The sequence below is a fragment of the Pogona vitticeps genome, chromosome 13, assembly GCF_051106095.1.
Source record: "Pogona vitticeps strain Pit_001003342236 chromosome 13, PviZW2.1, whole genome shotgun sequence".
In the NCBI taxonomy this organism is placed as follows: domain Eukaryota; kingdom Metazoa; phylum Chordata; class Lepidosauria; order Squamata; family Agamidae; genus Pogona; species Pogona vitticeps.
Genome location: NC_135795.1, coordinates 12,473,744 through 12,495,773, shown reverse-complemented (window position 1 = coordinate 12,495,773; position 22,030 = coordinate 12,473,744). Strand labels below are relative to the sequence as shown.

The 22,030-nt window shown below is 43.4% G+C and overlaps 1 protein-coding gene and 1 long non-coding RNA gene across 4 annotated transcripts in view; one reads left to right on the top strand and one right to left on the bottom strand.

Moving 5' to 3' along the window:
• The window catches only part of REXO5 (RNA exonuclease 5), a 39,910-nt gene that overhangs the window by 6,709 nt on the left and 11,171 nt on the right, over positions 1 to 22,030 (top strand). For all 3 annotated transcript variants that reach the window (XR_012081724.2, XM_072982545.2, XM_072982546.2), the window contains exons 4-17: positions 979 to 1,105; positions 4,801 to 4,888; positions 7,333 to 7,440; positions 9,800 to 9,888; positions 10,851 to 10,966; positions 11,572 to 11,710; positions 14,333 to 14,427; positions 15,488 to 15,590; positions 16,481 to 16,602; positions 17,610 to 17,697; positions 18,687 to 18,797; positions 19,234 to 19,371; positions 19,909 to 20,001; positions 21,186 to 21,405. Coding sequence is in view for 2 of the 3 variants with exons in the window: in XM_072982545.2 (XP_072838646.2) it covers positions 979 to 1,105; positions 4,801 to 4,888; positions 7,333 to 7,440; positions 9,800 to 9,888; positions 10,851 to 10,966; positions 11,572 to 11,710; positions 14,333 to 14,427; positions 15,488 to 15,590; positions 16,481 to 16,602; positions 17,610 to 17,697; positions 18,687 to 18,797; positions 19,234 to 19,371; positions 19,909 to 20,001; positions 21,186 to 21,405 (1,637 nt within the window). In the remaining variant the exon portion in view is untranslated. The remainder of the gene's footprint in view (positions 1 to 978; positions 1,106 to 4,800; positions 4,889 to 7,332; positions 7,441 to 9,799; positions 9,889 to 10,850; positions 10,967 to 11,571; positions 11,711 to 14,332; positions 14,428 to 15,487; positions 15,591 to 16,480; positions 16,603 to 17,609; positions 17,698 to 18,686; positions 18,798 to 19,233; positions 19,372 to 19,908; positions 20,002 to 21,185; positions 21,406 to 22,030) is intronic.
• Positions 493 to 2,905, bottom strand: LOC144584662 (uncharacterized). Its single transcript, XR_013539059.1, has 2 exons — positions 2,684 to 2,905; positions 493 to 1,171 (listed from the first exon to the last, which is right to left on the bottom strand). It is a non-coding gene; the product is annotated as an uncharacterized LOC144584662 (long non-coding RNA).

Sequence of the window (22,030 nt, the reverse complement as noted above, 5' to 3'; positions counted from 1 at the left end):
AACCTACAGGCTTTCCTCTCTCTGCAATAAATGTCCTTTTTCCAATTTAAGTATAGATAAGACAATCAAAAAATGTGCCATCAAGTCAGATCTGACTTCTATCATCCCTTTTTCAGGGCTTTGCAGGTAGAGAATATTCAGAAGTGGCCTATTATTCCCTTCTGGGGATGAGCTGGGACTCTGACAGGAGGGGCACAGTGGGGGATTCAAACTCCCAACCTCCGGGTACTAAATCGCTGAGATGTGCAGCGAGCTTAGACAAGAGTGTACATAATTCAGTGGCACCGTTCATACTTGGCATGTAGGAGGTCCCAGATGAAACCTTGGCAGTTCCAATTTAAATGGATCAGGTAGCGGAAAACGAAGAATGGTGCTAAATGAAGAATGGTGCTAAACGAAGAATGGTGCTCAACGAAGAATGGTGCTCTCTGCTCAGAGAAAATAAAATTGAACCCTGTGGCAAAGTGATGAGCATGAGCATGTTTTGCTATTTGATATGAAGGCCTAGGATCAAGGAATTGATTAAGGTAGAGGCGCTTTAAAAAAATCCCTTTGGGAAAAAAAGAAGGGGGGCACATTTTGTCTTACCCATTTATCCAAAGAATGTGTCTTTAAAACTAGCAATGAAATTGCTGTTATTGCATTATTTATTATAGCCATGTTCTAATTTACTGTTAACGTTAACTTATTTATTTGTTATTTTATTGATGGTGTTCATGTCTCTTTGCTTATTTATTTGTTATGATACTGTCTGGCTGGTTCTTTGATAGGAATGTATTATTGTGCCGTTTTTCCCATCTCATTCTCTGCCCCATCCGTAGCAAAGCTCAGCATGAGTCCAGCTGAGCTGGATTTAAAAAACCAGATTCTAGCTCTTAAAATGCCAGCCTGAGTTGAGTGCTTTTTTTTGCATCTAAGCAGAAAAGAGCAGACCTTTTCAAAGAAAATTAATGGCTTTCCCCCTGATTTTTGGTCCAGCTGGTGCAGGATTCACCACCGAAGGCATCTGGCTGGCGTAGTAGTTGTGGTGCTACATGAAGTGGGGCAGCTTCATTTTTATCAGTCCTACCTGCAGTTCAAGCATCTCCGAAAGACGTTCAGACATGTAAGTCTCCTGCCATGCTCCAAAAATTGTTGATAGCAGTGGAACCATAGCCTGATGGTAGAGCACCTGTTTTGTAGAGAGAATACCCAGATGCAATCACTGGATGCTTGTTATGTCTGTGGGCGCAATCCAGAGCAGAGCGTGGAGATAATTTGTTAATTTAACGAGTTAGCATTCAAATGGCTACGGCTATGTTAAATGCTTCTAAAAAAATCATGTTTTAAAATAACCTTTCTTAAGGTTTAAAGTTACTTTTAAAATGTTCTTAAGTCTAGATGCATGCTTCCCATTTTAATAAGAAAGGAATTATCTTGATGTTAACCCGTTCATCAAAACCCTCTTACATAGTAGCACTGGAGGAATGGCTGTGGTGTCATGCGCCAGGGGTATCAGGTGCCGCTCATTGACAGGTCTGCTCGGATTCCTGGTCTTGTGCCAAGCCATCTGACTGGCATACAGTGACGAATGCACGCAGGGACTCATTAGTGAATCCCAATCTTTGACCCAGAGTTTAGAAATGCTTCTTTATCAGAGCACAGCTCCCAGCATTCCCCACCTAATGTGGCCATGTTGGCTGGGAATTCCAGGCATCGGGGACTCAAAGAATTTTTCTACGCTTTACCATAATCCTGCCATATGAATCATTTACAGTGGTGCCTCGCTTTACGATCACTCCGTTTAATGACAAATCCGCATTATGATGAACTTTTTGCAATCACTTTTGCAATCGCTTTACAATGTTTCCTATGGGGGAATTTTGCTTTGCGATGATCAGTTCCCTGCTTCGGGAACCAATTCTTCGCAAAACAATGATTTTTGGACAGCTGATCGGCAGTTTCAAAATGGCCGCTGGGTAAACAAAATGGCCCCCCGCTGTTTTCTGGGACAGATTCCTCGCTGCACAGGCAGCGAAAATGGCCACCCTATGGAGGATCTTCACTAGACGGTGAGTTTCCAGCCCATCGGAACACATTAAACGGGTTTTAATGCATTTCTATGGCCTTTTTAATTTCGCTTTATGACGTTTTTGTTCTACAGCGATTTCGCTGGAACGAATTAACGTCGTAATGCGAGGCACCACTGTACCTGTATTCCTGAGGGTGGTGATGAAACCTGAGATGTTGGTGTTGCTACAGCTGATTCCAGGCAAGGCTGTCCCTGAATATGGGTTATACCAAGCCAAAGGAAGCTAATCAATCATGTGTCGGGGGCTAAGAGTCTCTTAGTTGCCATCTGAATCTCATTGCAAGGCCCTCCTAGGGGTCCAGGGCATGGCAATACTCTCGCGTTGTTTGGGAAGATGATTTGTAAAATGTTTTAAGGTAAAGAATGATAAAAGTTCCAGGTTAAAATCAAGTTGAGGAACACAGCCAGGGTGTCAAAGTGGAGGACTTTGGTGGAGTGAGACCTGGGCCAAATGGCCCTGCCGCCCCCACCTCCATCCCTGATAGAACCTCCTTGTTGCCTTTATTTTTTTGTCCAAGGAGGTATTAGAAACCAAGGGCTTAGTGGGGCCATTGATCAGGTTGATCATCCCACATTTTGTAGGCCTCCTTGATGGTGTGTTTGTTTATTTACATTTGTATGACTCCTTTCCTCCGAGCACCACGCGTGGCTTTCCTCCTTTCCAATTTTGGCAGTTTCTCATGAGTGGCGTCGCACTTTTGGAGACAAACAACAAAGTCCCGTTCTCTGGAAACATTGTGTGTGTGGTGTTTTCTTTCTGTGAACCAAGGTGGCTTTTAATTTTCCCAGCCCTGTTTCTGCCTCCCTCCCAAGCCCTTCACTCTGACAGGATGCACTGAATCAGTAAACCTTGGCGGGACTGCAGAGGCGAATGGGGGAGGGTTTCCCAGTGGTCAGGAAACATATGTCTTTAATTTAGAGCAAGTTCAAGACCTTCCAGGAACAACCAGTCAGTGGGTCTTGCCAGCAAGACGCGAGAAAGGTTCCCCCCCCGCCCCCGGCTCCTGCCTGGAAGTCGAGGTCAATACAGCAATAACCGGGTAGATTCACAAAAGAATCCTGCGTTACTCACCAACATTTCCCTGGAAATGTTATCAATTCCTCCCACCTTCCCCTTTTTAATGTTAAAAAAAATCATAGGTGTAAAGAACTGGGCATAGAATCATAAAATCACAGAATAATGAAGCTGGAAGGGGCCTCTAAGGCCATGGAGTTCAAGGCAGGAATACAAAAGGCATGTGTGTACCAACTTGAGACTTGCTAGGTCAACTTTAGATTCAACAAGTGAGAACCCAGTGCCAACTAATGGCCTTCCTGGGTGGATGTGAGAAATAGCGGAGAAAGCTGCTTTTTTGGACTTCAAATGCCATGGCCAGCCTGAGAGGTGTGTGCACTCAATCCACCTTTCCCCCTCCCCTCGGTAGATTCAAGGTGACATATGATTAAATACAGCAGATACACTTAAAAACAAAATCTTGTTGCCCTGCATGATCTCACAGGGCAGCCATGCAAAGGGGCCTGTTTTCCAGAGTGCTTGCCATGCGCCTGGTTTTTCCAATTGATCACCTGGCAAGGCGAACCATGGACAGCCTGGGAGACCCCGAGTAGTGCTTAAGCATGCAGGAAACATCACTAGGGAACCAAAGTATAACAATCTAAGACTACAGTTTTAATAACACCTCAGTAAATAAAATACAGCCGTTTCCCAGTTAGAACCCCCTCCATGACAAGTGGGGTAAGTTGACCAAGGCCCACCCGAAATGATGTGTACAGTGATGCCCCGCATGATGACAATAATCCGTTCCAGGAAAATCGCTGTACAGCGAAATCGTCGTCATGCGAAAAAAATCCCCATTGGAATGCATTGAAAACTGGTTAATGAGCTCCAATGGGGAAATTACCTTGTCGTCCAGCAAAGATCCTCCACAGGGCAGACATTTTGAGAGTGCCAATCAGCTGTTTTTAATCGCTGTCTTCCGAAGCATGGGTTGGAAACAGTGGGAGGCCATTTTGCGAAGCTGACGATCAGCTGTAAAGATAGTCGTCCAGCAAAAAATGGTTCCCAAAGCAGGAACCTAATCATCGTAAAGCAGATTTCCCCAATAGGAACCATTGTTTTGCTATAGCTATCGCAAAAAATCGTACTGCGGTTTTGTCGTACTGCGGGGTCGTCGTACTGCAGGGCACCACTGTACTTGCCTGTCGGGAGAAGGTGGACAAGCAATGGTTCAGCAGCCTCGAGCGATGGCATCCAGACCCTGGCAACAGCTACCAGCAGATTCCCCCTCTGCAGGAAGGCTGTAGTGTTGCTTTCTGTCAACTCGTGAAACCTTCCACTCCAGAGTATCCTGGTGGAGTCCTCCTGCAGCAGAAGAGGGTCTCCTATGGGGAGAAAGATGGCATGTAAATGAATGAAATAAATAATAACAAATGAAGAACTTGACAGATGTTTCTCTGGTGTTCCTTTTTGTCACTTCATGTGTACAGGTTATTGGAAGGGGCACAGCATAAAACCCCTACTGCAGTGGTTCCCAACCTTGGGTAGCCCAGATGTTCTTGAACTAAAACTCCCAGAAGCTTTCACCCCCAGCTGTTCTGCCTGAGGTTTCTGGGAGTTGTAGTCCAAGAACACCTGGTTTGCCCAAAGTTGGGAAGCACTACCCTATTGCATGGCATAAGTTTTGTTTCGCATTTTAAAAATGTCATGAGCAAAATGTCTCTTTCCATAGCGCTTCTTGCTACCACCGCTCTCAAATGATTTCATGGAAAAACTGTCTGGAGCAAGAATGAAGGGGAATTGTCAGATCCCCAGCCAAGGTAGGAGCCTGTTAGGGATTCCCAGGTACAATTTATGAACATGCATTTGAACCCTGCAAATATTCTTTTTATACAGGATATTAAGAATATAGTTAAAAAATCCCTCTCTTTTAAAATGTGGTCTTAATTTGGAATAGATATAGAAAAATATTAATCTTGCCACTTTTCCCATTGCATCCAGTGACAGAGTTAGATAAGTTCCCAAGAAAATTAAAAGTGGCGTGATTGAGAATTATTTATTTATTTATTTATTTATTTATTTATTTATTTATTTATTTATTTATTTATTGTGTTTATATCCCGCCCATCTGATCAATTGACCACTCTGGGCGGCTAATTTATAAATAAACAAGTCGTTAGAATAAAGAATTAATTAGAAAAAATAGAGACTAAAGAACAAATTTAAAAAGTCAGAGGTATGGATAAAGTATCTTGGTACAATATTATTCAGCTGGAGCAGTGGTCAAAGAACTGGATAAAAAGAAATGGTAAATGTATGGAAATTACAAAATATGAAAGAATCATGTTACAAAAAGAAAGTGAAGGGGAAAACGAGGTAGTGAAAGGAAGAGTAAATGAAAATTAAAATATATTAATGGAAGCAGAAAATCAGGAGGACTTATTTAAATTATTATGATAATTCAGTATGGAAGAAAAGAATAAGTACCAGTGCTTGGAAAAATATATGGAAAATTAGAATAGTGAAATCTATGGATAATCTATGGATTGAAATCTAAAGATAAAAGAAAAAAATTGTAAGGTAGTTCAGAGACAGTACTTGACTCCAGTGAAATTAGGACAACTAGATGGTAATTATTCTAAAGTGTGCTGAAAAGGATGCCAGAAAGTAGGTACTTGGTTTCATATGTGGTGGGAATGTGAGGATAGGTTGAAATTTTGACAATTATTTTTCAGGGAATAAGTAAGCTAAATTTAGTTGTATGTCCTAAAATAGGACTTTTATCAATTATTTGAAAAGGAGGAAGGTAATTGGACAAATAAAGAATTATCTGACCCCTCATTGTGTGTTCTTGGCAGGGGCTTAGACGCAGTGATCCATAAGGTCCCTTCCAGCTCTGCAGTTCAAAGATGATGATGATGGCAATGATTTTACTAATTTGTTACCAGTGGCACGTTTGATCATTGCTAGGAACTGGAAAACACCTTTTAATTTCCAGTTAAGGGAAATAGGGAAGTTTGGGATATTGCCATCAATCACAATTTTGCATGTGATATAAACATGAAGATGAATTTTTAGATATATGGGACAAATTTATCGGTTTTGTATTAACAAAGGGAAAAGGACAAAGCCCACTGCAGGAGTCGGTACAATTCTGGAAGGCAGAGATGGGGCTCCACAAGAGTAAAGAGTGCAAATTGTTACTCCCACATGGTTCTGGTCGGGGGCAGGAAGCACTGCCTATTTAGATACTTGTTTGTTCGATTTTTCCCCCTATTCTGTACTCTGTGGGTGGTTTTCTTGTATAAATAAAAATTAAAAATGTTTCCAAAAGATTTTTTAAAAACCCAATTTACAAATATCATCCTTGATTACTAATTATTCCCGTCAATCCCAGGCAGACTGGTATGTGCGTCTTGTATATATTTATTTATTTTATTGGATTTGTATACCCATATACCAGTTGTATGGTAAGATCTTGTCAGGCAAACATGAGGTGGAACTCTTTTAAGAATTATTGCCTTTCAGATTCTTGCCCTGCAGATTTTTCAAAGTGATGGCCAAACTATTTCTGTTCAAGAAATGTAAAAATTTGCTGAGGGGGAAGGAAGATGTGTGGGGAAACTTTTAAAGGCGTCTTCTTGGATGTCTCACAATTCTCTTAGCATCAATCAGCATGTAAGAAATATGAATATTTATCAACAGGAGCAGGGCCTTGACAGTTGAGCCTTGAGGCATGACTGTCAAATCAAGGCAGTATTCACCTTTGGATCTCAAAAGAGCTTTCTTTTACATCAAGCCCTTTGGGATTAATATTCTGAATGCATAGCACTTCCCATTTCCCAAAAAAAAAGACACACACACACACAGAGAGAGAATTCATCCTTGGAAGGCTAAAATATATAGCTGAATGATTCTAGAGGTGCCTTTTAGGGTCAAGGCAATAATAATAATAATAATAATAATAATAATAATAATAATAATAATAATAATAATAATAATAATAATAATAATAATAATAATAATAATGATAATAATAATGATAATGATAATGATAATGATAATGATAATGATAATGATAATGGATAATGATGATAATAATGATAATAATGATGATAATAATGATAATAATGATAATAATAATAATAGACATCCTAGGTGGCCGCCTTGCTGTACTCTATTGACTGCTGTTCTGAAGCATGTTGGATGGATGATAATAAAATGATACTATAAATATTTTAAATAAATGTATTATGGATTTCAGAGGTGGAGAAGAATCCCATCGTTGAAAAATATGGAGAAGAGTGTCAGGGGCTCTCCCATTACCTCCTAACCCCAGAGGAAATGTGTAGCTACGATTACCCTCTAGAAGGTACGTTGTTCATATTTAAGAAAACGGGATGGATCTGTTCTTGATCATCCCAGCGTGCAGGACATGTAATAATGGGCCGAAACTACAGAAGCCAGATTTAGGCAATGTCAGGAAAAAATTCTTAACTGTTAGAGCAGTATGACAGTGGAACTTATTAGCTTGGGAGATAGTGAGTCATTCCAACGGTGGAGGCATTCAAGAGAAAATTGGGCAACCGTCTGTCAGATCTGCTTTGATCTGAATGCCCGCATTGAGCAGGGGATTGGATTCGATGGCCAGATAGCCCCCTTCCAACTCAATTTTTCTATGATTTTATGAAGTGAAATCCATAATTCCGGTTACTTTGCAAAAGATTAATATGAAACCAACTTCTTTGAAATGGGGAGGCAGGGAGAGATGTCTACAATTCACTGAGAAAGTGTAAGAAGGGAAGCATGTGAATCGTTATCATCTCCACTGATGGTTCTGCATCAGTGATAGAAAAAGTTGAGATCAGAACCTGAAAAAGTTACTTTTTTTGGACTTCAGCTCCCAGAAGGGCTGGCTGGATGCTTGTGGGGCGTTATAGTTTAAAAGGTTTGTGTCAAGGTTTAACAGGAGGAGATGCTATTCTCTCTACTTTAGAATTTGGATTTCTGTCTTATGAACTGTACACTTATCGTTTTCGAAGGTGTGTTGCCTTCTGTTACGGCACTGCAACCTTTAGAGATGGAGCAAAGGCACTAAACTGTGGTACGTCAGTTCACAATTTGCACAGCCCATGGTTCATTCCCATTTACTTTGCAAATGATTAAAGCACCTCCCATTGTCCAGGGCAGTTGTGGAGGCTATTTATTCTTTAACATTTTTCTAATCTAGGGCATTTTGGGAAACTTAAAATGGGATCTGGACCCAATCAGTGTACAAGGGGACCCACATTAATGAGGTCCCCCTGAAACCAGATCTGCCTCCAGCACTTTACAGATGAAAATACGGATATTCTTATAACATAGTCCTGTAACAGAAGGTCAGACAATGCTGGCAGCAGGACAAACTAAAGAAATAAGTCCTTAGGATCTGCCTTAATGAATGGATCCAATCAACAGAGAGCTCACAATTAAAACTTTTTACAAGTCAAATATAGCACAAGTCAAGTTAAAATGCAAACAGTTAAGATTAATAAATATAAAATAAACCTCAGCACAACAAAATCAGGGTTATTTTTGTTGGATAAAAATTGCAGTTAAGTAAAATTTTAGTTTGCGTCCTCATTGGTCTCAACAGATATTTGGATACACTTTCTGCAATATACAATTTTATATGAGATAAAAGGAAAGAGATGTATTCAGGCAGTCCCTGTGTTGTATAATGTAAACACTAACTCTTCAGTAGCCTTCTGCATAATCAATTAAAAGCGGAGTGATTATTCTTTTGGCTTGGAAAGCAAAACCAAACACAAGTACCTGTTGTGTGTTATGAACGGTTCAAAACAAAGAGGTAGTTGCGCCCTTGCAATCTTCCTATGTCCTACTGTATTTTTCCGTGTATAAGACTATACTTTTGTCTAAAATCTTTAGACTAAACATTGGGGGTCGTCTTATACACGGAAGTAAGCTGAGGCGGGAACAAAAACAAGTGGAGGGGAAAGCAGGGATCAAAGCGATCCTGCAGCGCTTTCATCCCTTTCCCCCTACACTTGCTAAGCCCCACTTAGATTTCTTAATTTTGGATTAGAAAAGTGGGGGAGTCTTATACATGGGGACGTCTTATACACGGAAAAAGACAGTATATACTGATTGGCATGTGTTCCCAAGCAGGGGGAGGCTCAAGACAGATCTTAATAGATCAGGTTGCAGTTAGACCAACAAGAACCTTCTACTCCAAAGAAACAGCAACAATAAAATGGCAAAATTTTATTGCAAAATTAGGCAGTCTGAAGCAAGGAAACCGAGAGCTCCATTCTGGTATGGACAAAACATTTCTGGCGTAAGCATGTGCTTCTGGGTGCCCGCTAAAATTCTAGATCAGAGGAAAGAAAAGATCATTCGAGAAGAGTGGTTCCCAGCCTTGGGTCCACAGATGTGCTTGGACTACAACTCCCAAAAATCCTGGCCAGCACAGCTAGTGATGAAGGCTTCTGGGAGTTGTCGTCCAAGAACATTTGGGGACCCAAGGTTGGGAACCGCTCTTCTAGAAGAGTCAGTCAATGTGTAGAATGCAGAACTCAATCAGTGGGAAGTTCTCTAGATAGTTTGCATTAAGGAGGTTAGGTAACTCACAGTAAATGAGACCACCTTCCTGTCTGGCACGCGAGCGGACTGTGCCCCGCTGGATCTTCCAGTGCCCTTTGGTGCTGAAATGTTTCTTCTTTCTTCTCCAGGTTGTGAGAACTGCAGCCATTTTGTCCCCACCTGTTGCAACAGTCCGGCCACAGACAAAAGCCCCCTCTTTGGGCTGGACTGTGAAATGGTACGTTGCAGGATGTCCCTAAGAAGCAAAGAGGTGTTCATGTTTAGAACAGGGAACCTGTGATGGTCACACTTCACCTCCTACCAGCCTTAGGCAGTACAGCCCATGGTCAAAAATGCAAGGTGTCATAGCCCAGCAACATCTGGGAGGATGTTCACCTCTGGACTGCAGTATCTCTTGCACTTCATCTGGTGTGGCCATTGACTAGCCCAAAGTGATGGAAATTGGGAGTTGGATACATCTGGGCACTATGGTTTCGCTTTTAACAGATAAAGCCCTCAATGATTTTGGTCCAAGGTATCTCAAGGACCATGTCTCCCTTTATGAGACTGTCCATGTATTAAGATCATCAGGGGAGGCCTTTCTCTCTGTCCGACCATCATCACAGGGGTGCTTGGTGGGAACACAGAAGAGGGCCTTCTCTCTGGCTGCTCCCAGACTTTGGAACTCCCTCCCACAGGAGGCCTGGCTGGCCCCCTCTTGGCTGCCCTTCCTCAAGCAAATGAAGACCTTTCTCTTCAGGCAGGCTTTCCCTGAGGGGCTGGCTGCCTGAGGAGGGGAGGTGTTAAGTGAATTGTTGTGCCTTGTTGCTTTTCATGTGTTTTTCGGAGTTCATTTTGTTCACTGTTAGTGTGGGATTTGTTTGATTCTTTTGTAATATTTGTATACTTACTGCTTTTAACTTTTTAAACCTTGTCTACTACTGATGTAAGTTGCCTTTGGCTATATACTTGGCGGGGAAGGGCTGCTGTCGAGAACATTCAGGTGGATGGATCCATCGTCTCCGTTGCTGTACGGCCGATTCCCCCATTGCTTGGTCCAGCTTAATCTGGAAATTTAGCCTGGTTCCTAAGAAGGCCATAAACATCTATCAGAAGCTGCTTTCTTCAATATGGTCCATGTGGTGTTGTTGCCCAAAGTAGACCTTTATCGCTTTTCTTTTATGTTTAAATTTTCACCAGTGCCTCACCGATAAGGGATCCGAACTCACAAGAATCTCTGTGGTGGATTCCAATGGTCAGTGCGTTATGGATGAGTTAGTCAAGCCTAAATTGCCAATACGGAATTACCTCACTAGGTACCTCGTATATACATTTATTCATGGGGGCTGGGAATTAGACATGGTTGGGAATCTTGAAGGATTTCAAACTTAAGAACTCCTTCCTACAGTTGTCTTATACCAAAGTGGTATGCTTCTTAAGGCTGAATGACATTGCTGTGAAGGAAATGGAGGAATGGGCCTCAGATTGCTTTAAATGACTTCTGAAAGCAAATCGGGGAACTGTGGTGGAGGTGGTGTCAAAATGTTGAACTTTGGAGGTCTAGATTCTGAACTCCACTGAGCCATTAAACTTATTGGGTGAGTCACCCCTCAGTCTGACCCATATCTCAAGCCCATTTTCAGCATAAACTGGGGAAGAAGAAGAAGTAGAGGAAAGCCACCGCAGGGAGAACTGGTCCAATCACAGCTATCGCATGCTATTTTCCTGGAGATGAGATAATATTTTTTTTCCTGGAAAAGCTGCGTTTTGGTCAAGAAGACCTGAACTTTTGATGACATCTTGAAATAGTTTAAGAAACTCCGGAGCCTGTTCCACAGACTTCTGCTACAGCATAAATCATGGTCTGAAAATGCGAGATTCTTTCAATGCCCCAGATAATCCTCTCAATTGTGTTTTGAAGTTATTCGGGCATCACCGAGAAGTTGCTCCTTCCAGTGACAATCACCCTCGCTGACATCCAGGCCCGATTAAGAGACCTGCTCCCTGCTGATGCGGTTTTAGTGGGTCACTCTTTGAATTTTGACCTTCGAGCTTTAGAAGTGAGTAGACCCGTCTCGTTGTGTTTTCTTCTGAACTTCAGGGCCAGCCCTACTATTAGGCAGAGTGAAGTGGTAGCCTCAGGTAGCAGATGTTGGTAGAGGGGATCACTGTATGACAGGCAGGCTGCTCTGTCTCCTCCTGCTTTCAGATGCTTTGATACCGTAAAATCCCACTTGATACTATTTTGTCACAACATGGTTTTCATCCCCTGCTCAAGAGTGAGTCATTTTTTGAGTGGAGCAAATTGCCCCCTCTCTTTCCCATCTTCTCTCTCTCTCACTCTGCTTCTTCCTCCAGCTCCCTTTTGCACACACTCTCCCAGGTAGAAAGCCACGTGCTATCCACTCAAGCACATGTGCACGCAAGCAGGCAGGTGGGCGGTCCATTGGTTGGTTAGGACCTCTCCCACAGCCCCTTCTCGCTCACCGGCCCCTTCCTAAGCAGTAAAGGCACCACGCTCGCTCGCTCTCTCCCTCTCTCTTTATCTCAATGTTCATTTTTAAAATTTGGCTCAAAAACTCCCTTTGTAATTTCTATGGGGTGTGGTGGCCGATTTTTGGGCAGACTCTGACATACCATGCCTCACCAGAATTAATTCATTTTTTAAAAAAATCTGTTTGGGGCCACTAGATGTGGGAAGGTGCCTTTCCAGGTCAGAAAAATTATTTCCGAGCCTTGTCCTGCCTCCAGTCTCCTGGAAGGGGGCTTTCTTCCAGGGATGCCACACTAGAGTTCTGTGGGGCACTGAAAAGAATCGGAACAGCAACTCCTGCTGCTCCATGACTGATCAGCAGGGCTGGACCGAGACGTTTGCCGGCCTGAGGCAAGGACAAGATGGCACCAGGTTCACCATTCCATTCAGCTCCACTTTTCTTCAGGGTGGGGTCCTCCACCACACCTGAGACAGTAAGGCTCAATGGGAGGGGATGGAACAAGCTGGATGGTAGGCATGGCTCTGTCCTCCAGCAGAAGGGAATGGGCAGAGGAGCCGTCCAGGGATGTTTCTGCTTTTCTCCCAATACAGTGGTGCCTCACTTGACGACGTTAATTCGTTCCAGTGAAATCGCTGTAGAGCGAAAACGTCAAACGAAATAAAAAAAACACATTGAAACGCATTGAAACTCGTTCAGTGCTTTCCAGTGGGCTGAATACCTGCTCGTCCAGCGAAGATCCTCCATAGGGCAGCCATTTTCGGTGCCTGTAAAGCAAGGAATCCGTCCTAGAAAACAGCGGGGGGGGGGGCATTTTCTTCAGCCAACGGCCATTTTGAAACCCGATGATCAGCTGTTTGCTGATCATCGTAAAGCAAAAATCAGTTCCCGAAGCAGGGAACCAATCATCGCACAGCGAAAAAAACCCATTTAAAACATCGTTTTGCGATCACAAAAGCGATCGCAAAAACGACAACATAAAGCGGATATGTCATAGAGCGGGGTAATCGTCCAGCGGGGCACGACTGTATATGCCACCTGAAGGGGTTTTCTCACTCTGCCTAAGAGCAGGGCCAGTTGTGCTGAACGAAGCAAGGGGCGAGTGGCCCCAAGATGCCGGGTGATGGAATCACGTCCATGGGCTTCCTATAAGATAAGATCAGCATATAGGGTAGACGTCTGGGCATCCACTTTCTGCCTGTGAAATCTCTGCTGTGTGTAATCGGGGAGCCTGGAAGATGTGTCTCTTCATCATGTCTGAAGTACCTCAGCCTTGCCAGCTCTGTTGAAGTCTCAAGGGATGACATGGTTAAAGTTTGGCTGCCAGCCTTTGCCTTTAAGATTCATAGGCAGCGATTCATACCCTCAGAACTTGAAATGACGGCAAATTCCCAGTTATTGAATGTGTTGTTGTTTCTAATTTTCCTGCTGGAGATGAGATAAGGTGCTTGAGAGCGTTTTCTGCCTGCTGTGACAAAATAATTTGGCTAGCTTTGGCTTCTGAGCATCTTGAGGTGGGTGGATAGCCAATGCAATGGCATAACAAAATGAGCTGATATTCCATTTCAGGCAGCAAAATGTCTTGGGGGTTTCTGCCATCTGTACCCACTGTACTTTAAAAACAAAGCAAGAGATTGCATGGCACAGTTGCACTGCTGCATGTTCAGTTTTCAAAGAGATGACCATGTTAGTCTGTTTCATCAGAGATAACAACAATGAAAAACAAAGTGCTGTGGCACCTTAAAGACAAACGAATTCATTCCAGAGTGAGTGTCTGTGGAGTACAGTCCACTTCTTCAGATGGTTGACATGTCTGAGGAAGTGGATTGTAATCCTTCAAAGCTCACACTGAAATAAATCTGTTTGTCTTTAAGGTATCACAGTACTGTAGTTTTTATTTTTGTTGTGCACACTGAACAGTCATAATCCACACTTCATGAAACAAGCCCACGTATGTTTACTCAGAAGTATGTTCATCCTTAGGTAGGGAACTTACTCTATGTTAAGTGTGAGCAAGATTGCATTGTCATTCTGAGGATCATTTTTGTCCTCTTCACCAGTTTACAGCAACAACAATATCAAAAAATTTGCAAAGATCCAGTCTTGGAAGACCAGCCTTCAGTCTTGACTGCAGCTTCAACATCACAGCGGCAGGTTGTTTTCTAACACCCTTTTAAAAATCTCTTCCAGATGGTGCATCCCCATGTTATAGACACTTCCCTTCTGTTTGCCAGGAAGGGTGGCAGAAGGTTCAAGCTGAAATTCTTGGCAGAAGCTGTTTTAGGGTAAGAGTCTTCCTGCTCAGCAGGCACCGGCACCCAAGCTTGTTTTCTCCCAAATCTTTTTTATTAAATAAAAATTGAAATCACTGCATGGAAAAAAGGAAATACTTCCAGATAATGGGGATTATTTAGATGGTTAAGGTGGCGATTTATCTGCAGGGAAAACCCACTAAGCTTAAGCATCTTCTGCTTAAGACACTTAACAGAGTCATATGGGAAGTCTGCTTGATGCCCATAAACCACATAGTGGTTGCTGACCAGCATTTCCTGGCTGCCTACCTTCCAGATTCACTGGAGTACAACCTACTTCAATCCCAGCCAGCACTAACTTTGTGATCAATATGACAAATTATGGGTAGCCAGAACTGAAAATTTCTGAACTGCTGCAGTTCCTTTCTTGATCATACATCCCATTAAACTATGGTTTAGTATCGAGGTGGGCAACATGCACCTTTTCAGATGTTGTTAGATAATAAGTCCTGTAAACCTTCTTTATTATGGCTTTGTTTTCCAGAGCCAAGAGAATTTCAAGCCCATCCGGTTGCCCCACTGTTGGTTTAATGTGCTGTCCAAACACAGCCTCTCTTTTTCTCGGACTAAGCTACCTCTTAGGCTTGTTGTGAAAATACGATCGGTGGTGGGAACTGTATACCAGATTCTGAGCTATCTGGGATAAATAAAGTGAAAGACAAGTTCTTACCGCTTGGTTTGTTATCTGGTCATCTGTGAAGGCTAAGATGGTGACCTCGGTCCAGGTTCTCATCACCTGGCAGTGCCAACTTCAGTTTGAGGCAGAAAAAGTTAAGATTGTTCAGCTCACTGATGTGGGGCAACTCATTTTAATAGTCTCATGACTAAAATAAACAAACTGTGATTATTTCCTGTTATTTACATATTTACTATGTAACCAATATAAATACTATGAAAGTAGGCACAATTGTATAGACTTTTCTTGTGCACAAAATTAGCTAGTTACAGCTCATTATTTCCCAAAGCAGAAAGTTATTGCTGGTTTTGTGTGATTCTTCTGAACCTCTGTATATTCTGCTGTCCCGTCTCATAGGAAAGAAATTCAGCATGATGATGGAGCGGGTCACAATCCAACAGAAGATGCTAGGAGTGCTCTAGAACTGGCCCAGTATTTCATTGACAAGGGACCTAGGAAGGTATGTTAACTTTGCATCCTTTATGTGTGTGTTTTCAAAAAAGTGTGGGTTTTTTAAAAGATTTTTTTTCCAAAAGAATTCTACATGAGATACAATCAGAAGTAGGTAGTGCTGTCATGAAATGATAGTGGCGATGATGGTGATCTGAATATCAGGACCTTGCCAATCTATCTTACACTTTGGGGAGGTTTAGGTGATAGATGTTATACTGCTAACTATTTGGAGGAAGAATTTAATTATCCTGCTTTTCAAAGTACCTTTTGCAATAGTGGCCCTAAATAATCAAATACATTTCTTATTTATACAGGCAATATAAATCAAGGTACGTAAATACTGCTTTGCATAGTAACCACAGTATGGTCTGGCCCTCCCCTGTAGTGCTTATACCCTAAAATCTGGCCTGGGGGAGAAAAGGAAAGCATCACGGGGAAAGATTTCGGAACAAATTAAAACAAAGTGCCTCTTTGCGTAGCATACAATTAATCTGTAGAATGTCTTGCCACCAGATTTAGTAATGGCTGCCAGCTTGGACAGCTGTAAAGGGGAATTAGATAAATTCCCAGACGGTTAGGCCATCAATATAGCTGGTATAGTTCAGTAGGGTGGAGCACCTGCCTTTGGAGTCAGGGATTGGAGTTCGAATCTCTCCTGGGAGAGTGCCCCTCTTTGGTCACTGATGAACTTGGTAAATACTTGATTCATAACCTTGCATGCTGAAACTGAACCGTCCGTGGGGCTCACAAGAGAAGATGTCTTGATGGATTCAAAATGGTTTTTCAGCAAAATACCAAGGAGAAACATGTGCAACTAGGATCGAATGCTAGCCGCGGAGAGGAGAGTATTTTGGTAGCATCGCATTTCGCCTGGCAAAGTTTTACTTTCCCCAATAGGTTGCGGAGCTGAATCTGGAGACCCAGTTGGTAGGCCAAAGGCAGGCAGGAAAGGGGAAGAACGGTGTCTTGCCGACGCAGAAGAACAGAGTCCGGAAACGGACAGGAGAACCCATCCAAAGGTAAACAGCTTTTACTGCCTTCTGGCGCTCATCAGCCCTGGCTGCACACCGTGCCCATCAGAAGTCTCCTGGAGGGCCTTTTTATGCCGCATGTTGTCCAAACTATGAAATGTGCTGGCAGAGTCCATGGAAAGAACGAACACTCTGCAGAGAAGCCGTCCCGTATAAAAGCTGCACTGAAACTGCAGAACACATTTGCCTGCACAATCATCTGCTTGCATTTGCCTAACAGTCACTGTTTCACTATTGCCAGCTTTTCTCCTCTATCTCCTCCTCTTCCTCCTCCCCCCCCCCACTTCACAGCCGTGGCAGTGCCGTACTGCTGCCAGGGCTCATAGAGTTGAAGAGATAGGATTTTCCTGATGAACAAGCACCATGATGTCATTCGCTTCCCCCCCCCCCCAAAATTCCATTTTTCTTGCCCCTCTGAGGTAGCAGTACTCACAGTAGTTGGAGCAGAGGAACTGGATTTTCTTACCAGCAATGTGATTATGAACTACTGCTGTTGCTCTGCAAAATATTTTGAGTTGGTTTGCATTAGGATGAATAATTAAGGCCCATTAGCTTTATAAAAGACCCGTTCCTTGTTGTGATGACAAGTGCGAGAATTGGTTTGTCGCTATGAGTCAACACAGCTGCCTGCATGTCTGGACTCTCTGAGGAAGGAGAGGCTGCATTTCAGTTTGATCTATGTTACCCTTCCATGTGTCGTTCCCCCCCGCCCCCAGACTTGATTGCTACTAATTCTTTTACAATAAAATACTCTAGAGCATTTCCCCTCAGCAAAGCTACATCCTCCTATCCTAAACCACTAGTTTGATGTTGATCCCAGTTGGTGGTCTAGCAAAAAGCAAAGTACATTCTTCAACCCTGAAGTTTGCCCCCTCTCTCTTCTACATCAGTATAATAAACATGAAGCATGATGATGTCAGTTAAGGAAGTCTGAAACATAGCCCTGGGTTGGTTGTTTTGATCCATTCTGCTTTCCTTTTCTTCTTGTCTCCTAGCCTTCTGGACATCTTGCACTCGATGGATCAAAAAACTTTGCTTTTGGGAGAAGAGTCTGAAACGGCTTCCTACGACAGCCAGCACCAGGTAGGCTCTCTGAATAAGCGAGTGAGTTGTGAATATGCCTTCAGGGCTTCATGCTTTCCCTGTCACACTTCTCATTCCGAGAGAAGCTAATTATTGTGCTGATAACTTTTGCCGAGTTAAAATCATAAATTAATCAGTCAGTTTTAAGTACGAAGCAACCATGCAATGCGCACCCTACAAGGTCCTTGGAAGTATCCAGGCCAAGTTTCAGATGTCTCGGTTCCACAGTTTTGGAGCTATGAGGAAACACACACAGCTCCTGTTCCTCACAGTGTCATAGATACCCGATAGACACCAAAGAGGAAAATAATTTGCTTTGGCGCGTGTGTTGTCCTACAGCAGGAATAGACAACCTGGGGCCCTCGAGATGGGAGTGGACTGCCCCTCCCATTATAGACGACCACCGCTCGTGTTGGGAATACCTTGGTGTATCTACAATACTTCTAGTGAGGAGATATTTTCCAAATCGCTAATGCCAACCATCAAGACCTTTAGGTCTGCCTGAAGCTGTGTGTCAGGATCTGCTGAGGCCCAAACCTGAAATTCAGAACTGGTTATGCTTGTAAGAAAATTCTGGAAACTGCAGTGCAAGGAAGTAACTTCTCCAAGCTTCTGTGCTGCAGTCAAATCTTCCTTTGCCCTAGAATGACTCCCCCTAGGTTGGTTGCCCATCAGAGCTGCTGGATCAGGAAGGACAATAAAGACTTCTAGAAGTCCAGGCCCTGAATGAGCATCTGCGGCAGGGGCTCCTTCCCGACCTTGGGTCACCCAGGTGTTCTTGGACTGCAGTTCCCAGAAGCCTTCACCACCAGAGGTGCTGGCCGGGGTTTCTGGGATTTGCAGTCCAAGACCACCTGGGATAGCCAAGGCTGGGAATCACAGATCTATGCTACCCCTTTGTCCAACCCTCTCCCCACCCACTGTTTTCAGTTCAAGGGACCAACCCGTCTCCCCCACCCTTGACCTCTCTTCTTTTTCTCCCTGTTTAGGTTCTCCAGAGAGCCTTGGAAGAGGTTCCTAGGTCCTCCTTCAGTGTAGTCCAGTTTGCTTTGGATTCAAGGCATGTGACATCCACCCTCATGGCAGCAGGAGGTTCAAAGGTAAATACGGCTTCCTGATTTTCTACAGCAGGCTGGGAATGATAAAAATAGGGTCCGCAGGTAGGTCTCTGTGAGATTGCAGGTACTGTCACTTATTCAGGAATGTGGCATCTGAACTGATGGTTACTGTTTATCTCCTTCTATTAATTGTTACTTATTTGGGTAGATTATATACCTGCTTTTTAGTTCTAGTTGTTACTGACAGGGGTCAGCTATGGGCTGCCGTTTTTATTTTTGTCTCTGTTAATAGCATTTGATTAGGTTAGATAGGGTGTTTTCTTTGATTATTCCAAGAAGTGGTTGTATGGTTTGCTTTGGGATATGTAAACCATCCGAAGTAGTGATTTTACTAATTTAGGCAGTTTTTAAGCCTTATAAACAAACAAACACCCCCTCATAACTTCCCTCTTCATAGCATCCACACCTCTTTTCTCAGATGAGGCGCAAGCTGGACAGCATGTTGACAGTCTACGCAGGCCCATTTGGCAAAGACGTCTGCCTAAAGTCCGTGAAGAGAGCCTTCAAGAGGTACGGCCACATTCGGTCAATAAGGATCATTCCAGAAACCTTCAAGGTAAGTCACAGAATGAGCCTGTGGTGCCTGAGTGGCCAGAATCCTATTGGTACCTTAGGCCTGCGTAAGAGAAATTACATAAATCTTAACAGGCAACTGCCACTGATTAACAAAGTGTCAGTGGGGTTCTTGGGCACCCAACCTATTGTGAGATCAGCCACACGTTCAGAAGCAGGGCCAGTACCTTGTTAGTAATTTAACGTTTCTGCCACCAAAACTTAACACCGTTTTGCCTTACACAAGCCTAGGTCATCGATAGGATTCTGGCCAGTACCTGCAAGATGAGAAGGCAGTGTGCCCTTCCATGCCCATTCCTAGGGGGTTAGGACCTGCAGGAGGCTGTTACTGTGCTCATTTCACATTGAGGACACTGCAGGAAATCTGTGTTAGCTGTAGCACGTAAACATAAAAGCGGAGCCCACAAAGAAGTGGCATGCCAGTCGCTGGCAAGCATTTGTCTTTTTCTCAGGATTTTGGCCTGAGATCCCGATGTCTGAACCAAGATGACCTGTAGTAACCTTCTCTTTTTTTCAAAAGCCACATATCTGCGTCCAGTATGAAGTGCTTGAGGCCGCCCAGCTTGCTGTGGATCATCTAAATGGAGCAAAAATTGGAGGATCTCGAATCAAAGTAAGCTTTTGGGTGAACAGTGACTTCTGGAAGCAGAACAATGGCAAGCACATCAAAAATGTCTCTCCTGCACTTCAGTTCTGGTGTAATTGGATCCTGCTGCACTTATAGTTGCTTCTTTCCAGATCTGTATGTAGCAAATCACCTAGGGTGCATATAGATCACCTCCAGGTGATTAGCTTGGAAAGGGAGAGCAAAGTTTCTGTCCAGAGGAGAAAATGATATAAGTCTGATATTGGGGGGAAACAACAAGAGTGAGTAGCTTTCGCAGATATTTATCAGGCTGCTATTTCCTTTTCTGTGTAGCTCAGACTTGTGTTCTAGCAGGCTACCTAAATTGCAACATTCTTCTTACACCTGCATGCCCAAAATCTTGCAACATTTCATGCTCTGGAGAGAAACCGCACACCTTATGATTCCCCTGCCACTTTCTTAAGGTGGTTCAGTAATGAGTGCTTCCCATGGAAGCAAAATCTAGACACAAGAAGCTACTGTGCAGAGCTCCTAGCCACTGAGGCTGTTTTAAATCATGTGGTCCTGCTGGTGGCTTCTCTAACTGGCCTAGATTTGTAAGCCAACATCAAACCCAGGTTTCAAATGGTGGCTTGTTAGAGGAGAAACAAGTCAAGAGTCTGGGCTTGGCCATAACGTAATACTAGGTTTTTTTGCCCTAGTCAGCTCTGAAAGGTGGTTCTCCACAACACTGGGACCAGTTGATGGGAATCTAAAAGAATCCTATGAAGTTGGGACTCCTTATATTCAAAATGTGTACACTGCTGCTGAGCAGGGACCCCTTTCCAGTTTTGCTGAGACATAAGTCAGTTTGGTGCCATGATAGGAGTGTTGGATTTTGGCTTTAGAGATCCAGGTCCCCAGGGCCTCTCCAAGCCGAGAAGCTCACTAGGTGACCACGGATCAGTTGTTCTCGGTCTGCCTCACAGGTTTGTTGTAAAGATGGAAGCTTAGTGCAAGGAGAGCCATTTATACTGCCTTCTGCTCACTGTAGAGGTGCACAAAAATATAAATACAACTAATAAGCTTTCGAATACCTCTCAAAAGGTTTAGAAAAGCCCTCCGCGGCAACACGCAGCTCTCCTGCCCGCCCCACTTCGAGATGGTGGGTCTCGAGAAGCGCTGTGCAAGATGATGCTAGGATGCCGTGTGCTTCTGTTTGGTACCTTCAGGTTCAGAGACCCATCACTGAAATCACGCTTGATGGTGAGCGGCTGGTGAAAGAGTTGGAAAAGGATGCAGAGAACAAAACCATCGTTTATTTGGCAGGAGTGGGGAAAACCCAAAATGAGGCAGATTTGCAAGAGGAACTGGGTTACTTGAAAGACTTGTGTTCAGTTTTCCTACCAAGAGATCCCGGAACTGGAAGACAGAGAAATTACTGTTTTTTGAGTAAGTATATCATAGAAAAGAGCTGGCTGAGTCGTTCAGTGAGTCAGGTATCTGGTTGGAAAGTTCAATTCCCTATTGGCTTACCCCAGAAGCCAGCCTTGGTGGCCTTGGGCAAACTGCACAGTCCCAAGATGCTGCCAGAAGAAGGGAGTGGTGAACCATTTCTGAGTCTTCTCTACCTAGAGAAAACCCTGGAAAGTATCACCATAAGTCAGAAGTGACTTGATGGCACATAATTATTATTCTTACATCAGAGAAAAAGAGATGACAGATACACTTTTTTAAATTTAAAAGCAAGAAATAGCCATTGGAGAGCCAGAACACCTACGCCCAAGTCTTTCTGATCTTGAGAACAAGAAATGTCCTTTTTTTAAAGGTAAAGGTTAAAGGTTCCCCTTGACAATTTTTGTCCGAAGACAATCTTCCATGGTCACATGGCCAGTGCGACTTAGACACGGAACGCTGTTACCTTCCCACCGAGGTGGTCTCTATTTATCTACTTGCATTTTCATGCTTTCGAACCGCTAGGTTGGCGGGAACTGGGACAAGCGACGGGTGCTCACTCCATCACGTGGATTCGATCTTACGACTGCTTGGTCTTCTGACCCTGCAGCACAGGCTTCTG